The sequence below is a fragment of the Cupressus sempervirens genome, chromosome 3 (genome assembly GCF_028749045.1).
Source record: "Cupressus sempervirens isolate cs-2001-9-10 chromosome 3, ASM2874904v1, whole genome shotgun sequence".
Taxonomy (NCBI): Eukaryota; Viridiplantae; Streptophyta; class Pinopsida; order Cupressales; family Cupressaceae; genus Cupressus; species Cupressus sempervirens.
The window spans coordinates 92,833,604-92,839,392 of record NC_143120.1 but is presented as its reverse complement, the minus strand read 5'-3'; the positions used below and the strand labels follow the sequence as shown (position 1 = coordinate 92,839,392).

At 34.7% G+C, this 5,789-nt stretch overlaps 1 protein-coding gene across 1 annotated transcript; it reads left to right on the top strand.

The window, feature by feature from the left end:
- The first annotated feature begins 1,584 nt into the window (after positions 1-1,584).
- LOC149564931 (deSI-like protein At4g17486) lies at positions 1,585-5,544 on the top strand. Its single transcript, XM_089818473.1, has 3 exons — positions 1,585-2,500; positions 3,581-3,868; positions 4,576-5,544. Exons 1-3 carry the CDS (start codon positions 2,266-2,268, stop codon positions 4,818-4,820), a joined length of 768 nt encoding a protein of 255 aa, XP_089674599.1. The 5' UTR covers positions 1,585-2,265; the 3' UTR covers positions 4,821-5,544.
- Positions 5,545-5,789: the final 245 nt, after the last annotated feature.

Sequence of the window (5,789 nt, the reverse complement as noted above, 5' to 3'; positions counted from 1 at the left end):
CTTATGTCATAATAAGAGTTAGAGTTGAGAAAATATTAGAGTTGTGAAAATATCATCAACTACATAGGTTGCCAATTGACCTAATTAGTGTTAAAACTGAATGAAGAAAAATGTATTTTCTCTAACCTTCAATATCTCTTCAGTTTACCCATTGCACCCTAAGGTGTGATTGCTAGTTTTAGAATGTTGAGCTATATTTGCAATGGTTGTCAATTTTCTACCAATTCAATTTCATGAATCGAGTTTGTTCTTAAATGTTAAATTAACTTTTGTTAAGTATGAATATGACTAGAAGAAAGTGCAATACGATTTCATATTTGAAACAATTTTTTAATCATGACCCTACTTGTATACACATTGACAATTCTTCATAACATCTTTGACAATTTATTTTCTCCATTTACATTTCTAATTAAACATTACAAAAAATTAACTTATTCAATTCTATAGTATTATTATCATCATCATTTTTTTTAATTGAATAATGCAAAAAGAATAATATCATCATCATTTCATTAGTATTATTATCATCATCATTTCAACCCCATTTTATTTCAAATGAAAAAAACTACTTTTATTTCAAGTACAATATTATTTAAATTTTTTTAATGAAATTCTTCCACATAACTAACAAACATAGCACAAGTCAAGACACCTCACCCCTTAACTAATACTTGGAAAACTTCATCCCTTGACTTGGACGCCTAACTAAAAAGACTTTACATCAACCCCACAAAATTCTTCAAATTTATTATTATATTTTATAGCTTCAATTCTATATTATTAAAATCATATTTAAAATTTCCATTCCAGTATTGTAATAAAATTCTTTCAAATAACTAACAAATAAAAGATAAAGGATAAGACACCTCACCCCTTCGTAGAATACTTGGAAAACCTGATCCCTTGAGTGAGAAAGAATGACTATTTAAAATAAAAATAGTCTTTACATCATAATCTTACCTTATATTAATTCCACACAAATAGTCTTTACATCATAATCTTACCTTATATTAATTCCACACAGGTTGGAAAATTTGGAATAAACTTTTAAATATATGCAACGACACACCATTTTATAATGTATCTAAATATTGTTAGAGCACAAAAGTGTTATTGTATGAAAGTGATAAATGAGTACATGCCCAAGGCAAATAGCCACCACAAATTTCAAAAATATAATGTCTACCGTAACAACCAACCAAACAACAATACTAAAAATGAAACATAACCGTTCCTCCCCTCTTTGAAATCTCATGTGGGGCCAATCCAAATCACCATGTGGGGCTTAGCTATAGCAACTAGAAACAACTTTATAAAAATTTAAAAAATAAACCCCCAACATCCCTATTTCAAAAAGGACAAAACATCATCCTAAATTGATGGCTGACTGGTTGAAGTGATTATCATAGTTTAAAGGGTCAAAGTTGTAATAATTATCATAATTCCAAGTTGTTAATTGCTCAAATAAAAATAAAAAAATAAATAAAACTTTACTTTGCAATTTGGGGAAGTAATTAATTAATCTAAACTGATTAACGAATAGCTTTTCACTTATAAAATCAAATAATCAAAATTTCGAAGTGGTAAATAGCTGAAGTAATTTTTCTTTCCTTGGTTGTTTTTCGAAGAGTAACCGGCAGCCAAATAGGGTTGGAAGGCTGCGATTTAGGCATGGTAAATTATGCTCCTCCCAAGACTGAAATTGACTGAACCTGTACTTTTAGTGAGTGTATTTTTTACTCACGCTGTTTCCCTCCTTTTACTCCTCTCTGCACACTTTCTGTCACACTTGGTCCTCTTTTTGCTGCTCAAAATGTTGCACATCCTGCACTGTTATCATTATTTTTAGCGGCATTTCATTGGTACTCTCAAAAGCAGGCCTGAAACATCATACGCCATGTGAAGGAGAGCAAACGGGAAAGAAGCCCTCAAAAAATAGAATGCACTCTTTCCAATTGCCGCGCTGTGATTTTGCAGAAGCAAGATGAATCTAATCGAGATTAAGGAAATTGCAATTTATTGTGATTCAGTCAGTACGCACAGATTTGACTATGCAGAAAATCAAACTAGGACTTAACTAGTACAAGAAATAGATAGGACTTCTGTTTTTAGGTATCAGATTCCCCATTAAATCATGGAGTGCTGATCTCGGAGTTTTTGGAGAGGGCTTTTCATGTTCTTGTTTACTGGATGTTGGGCTTCTTTTCATAGTCATGAAGATCTGATTTGAGACCTTTTGGTGGGTACCTAATAGAAGAAAACATGGAGAAGTCTAAGGATGGGAAGAGAAGATCCATGTCATCAGCGCCTGCAGGGCAGCATCATATGGCGAAGCCACTCAGATTCAATAAATGTGGGTTTGGTGTGTTCTCCAAGATGTCCAGTAAGAGGTTTATGGAGGAGGGCGTTCCAGTTTACCTGAATGTCTATGATCTCACGCCCATGAATGGGTATGTTTATTGGGTTGGCCTAGGAATTTTCCATTCAGGAGTTGAAGGTAAGACAGCCTTTTCTTTTTTCCTGTTTACCGAAATTATTTTGTTTTGTTTTGTTTTTGGGTCATAATATAATGGCGATCTTCTAGCTTTGACATTGCTTGGAGCATAATTTGAATCATGTTCTTTCAGTGTTGTACTGTTCTCAACATGCTTAGAGAAGCCTAATGGTGGATTACCTAAACGTGTTATTATTTTGGCCTATAAAGAACTGTTTTGCTCTTGCTTATTGTATCTTAGACCAGTTTTCAGATGGTGAAATAAAGCCTTTCTGCATCAAGTTTCATCCATTATAGGACACAGTCTTTAGATCTTCATTCATTGAACTTCTGGGACGAATTTTGGTGATGTTAGATCCATATGTTAGAAAATAGTTATGCTATATCTCCTCCTTATATATTGGTGTCTGTGTTGCATCATTGGCGGCGAGAGTTTTAATGCTTAATGGGTTTTGTCACTGTCTAGATCTGATTTAAATTTGACTGAACATGTTTGCGCAGTCTTTAGATTCTTTCTTATTCTATTCCTAGTCTAGAAGTAGGAACCTGTACGCATCACCTGCTTGGGAAATTCTTGCATCTGAACTTTGAAGTAGACTGCACTAATAAATGAAGGTAAGAGTTTTTGCCCAAAATCATAAAAATTTGTTCTACAATGATGAAATCCGAGGGACTATCTCTATAGACGAGGCAGGAAAAATTCGAAATGGTGCAAGCTGGCTTTCTTTGAGACATTCTTTTATTTTGGTCCTTAGTCTCTACGAAGGTCTGCGAGTCAACAAGCTATCTCAAAAGTAGGCAGCATTGGAGACATTTTGCATTCATTCTCTTTAATTTCATGCAGTACTTGTCTAATTAGATGGTGGATTGGGGTCTGGAAAGTAAAAATCTCACCTCACTAGCAAATTTGACGCCTACAATATAGACATGGATGCCTTTACAGACTAGATCTAAGTCTCGTGACCAGATACTTCGTTTTAGCACTGCTTGAGCTATACATCTTTATTTTGTAGAAGCAGGTATATCTGAAAAAAATCTGTAGTAACTATCCTGATAATTCTCTCTAATTGAATGTGGATGCAGTACATGGAGTTGAATATGCATTTGGAGCACACGATTATCCTACAAGTGGTGTTTTTGAGGTGGAGCCTCGTCAGTGCCCAGGTTTTACATTTCGTAAATCAGTATATATTGGCTCTACAACACTCAATCGTTCCGAGCTTAGAGAATTCATAGAGCAGCATGCTGGAAACTACAATGGAGATACATATCACCTCATTGCCAAGAACTGTAACCACTTCTGCAATGATATCTGTTTCAAACTCACTGGTAAATCTATCCCAGGATGGGTTAACCGACTTGCAAAAATTGGTAAGTTCCTTCGACTCTCTATCTTCATTTGTCAATGGATTTTCCCTTTTCTGCATTTGTCTCCTCTGAATATGCTTTTCTGAATGATTTATAGCTGTGTTGATAACACATTTGCAAGCACAAAGGGCAGAAATGCATGACACCTCTTAGTTATACAGAAAATTTTATGAATACTGTCAACAGGGAATTGTTTAACATTGCTTATCATGCAGCTTAAAAGTTTAGAAGTCCTTGTTCGTGATTCGCTGATTTTGGAATTCTATTTATCAATTTTTCTCATTTGATTGTGTATGTTTTTTAAGCATTAATTTTTGGGACCATATTCTATGATCTATCATCAGAATGAAAGAATGCAAGAACAAAATAGGAAAATGTCTGCTTGCATTCTCTAATCTCAATGATGGATATGGATCACGAGTGTGATTGGAAACATTGATGCTAAAGAAATACACAATCTAATCCAGAAACAAAATCTCTTTACAAATAGATTGTGGAAATCTAATAATAATTTTCCTCATTGATAAATTGGTACAGAACCAAACCAATTTTTTTACAATATCTTGACATCTAAAATGGTAGTTGGGGTTTTATAATAAATCTTGTAATCCTCCTTCAAAATGAAGTAAATTGACCTTGTTCTAGGTGATGGATGATTAAGAAATTCATATAATGTAATAAGCTTAATTTCTCAAACCTTGTGCTTGCAGGGTCACTCTGTAACTGTTTGCTTCCAGAGGGCCTTCATGTGTCTGCTGTTCGACATGAGCCTGACTATCAAGCATATGAAGGAGAAAAAAAGAGATTAAGAAGTTCCTTTTGTAGGTTTCCTGGTAGTCTTGCTTCAATGAGTACAAGACAGAGGCATCTTTCAGTTTCTTCTGTGTTCTTGACCTCCCCAATGAGAGGAAGTGTGCTGCCATGGGAATTGAAAGGTTCAGTGAAGGAAAGGTAAGGGAGTTTATCTTGAATCCCATTGTAAGACAAGCGATTTCACGAGTTTTCAAGTGCCCAACCATGTAGAAATCTAAAAGGAAAAAGTATAAAGTGCAGAATTTGGGTTCCTGAAGAAAGCTAACCATTTGTGTGAAGCTTCGAATGCATTAAATTCCATTGTTGATTTTGAACAGTGAACCAGCCCCGTGGATTCCTTTCATTTTTCAAGCTTGGGGAATCTGTGAATTGACTAATACTTGAACAAAAGTGCAGCAATAAAAAATTGCTTCGAAATCTTTTTTCATGAAGGAATTCAAGTTGATGCTTTAGTTGACCTAAGTTCTTTAAGAATCACACGTTATAGGGGAGGTTAACCCTGCCATCATAGCGTTTGCTTTGGAACTTTGAATTCAATTTTGCCAGACATTTCAGCATTTCTCGATATATTTCTTAAAAGAGTTTGAGATGGTTTATTCCTTCATCATATATTCAATGTGTGCAATGGCAAGCCATGCAAACGCTCAGTTTGCTTTTGTCATAGTTTGGCTGAAAACACATGCCGATACTGTTAGGGAATTGAATCTGATTCAGTTGAAGCCATACAGGCCGATGGCTTTGTTGTGTTAATCTTGATTAAACAGTTTGTATATTACTCCCTCTCTTTCAGACTGGGAAGCATGACTAAAATTGGCTGTATAAGTTCAGATGTTTGATAATTGATATGAATTTCTCACGGTTCAAAATATGGTGCATTTACTTCTCCAGTTGCTCAGGCTGCTGGCCAAAAAATAATCCTAGCACACTATGTTTCAATCCAGTACTGTTTTCAACTATGAATGCTACGCTGTCTATAAGATATAGATGTCTGCAAATCAAATTCAGATAATGTATTTGTTTAATGCTACTTGTCATCTATTGTGTAAGGAATTTGGTGCTGTTGTAATTGGGATCTAGATATATAATCTCTATTGCAGAAACCGAGGCCCCA

Excerpts from the sequence above, each read along its gene's own strand:
- LOC149564931 (XM_089818473.1), top strand. The coding sequence starts at position 2,266 with ATGGAGAAGTCTAAGGATGGGAAGAGAAGATCCATGTCATCAGCGCCT. Across the intron at positions 2,501-3,580 it reads TTTCCATTCAGGAGTTGAAG|TACATGGAGTTGAATATGCA; the intron begins GTAAGACAGCCT and ends ATGTGGATGCAG. Across the intron at positions 3,869-4,575 it reads TAACCGACTTGCAAAAATTG|GGTCACTCTGTAACTGTTTG; the intron begins GTAAGTTCCTTC and ends TTGTGCTTGCAG.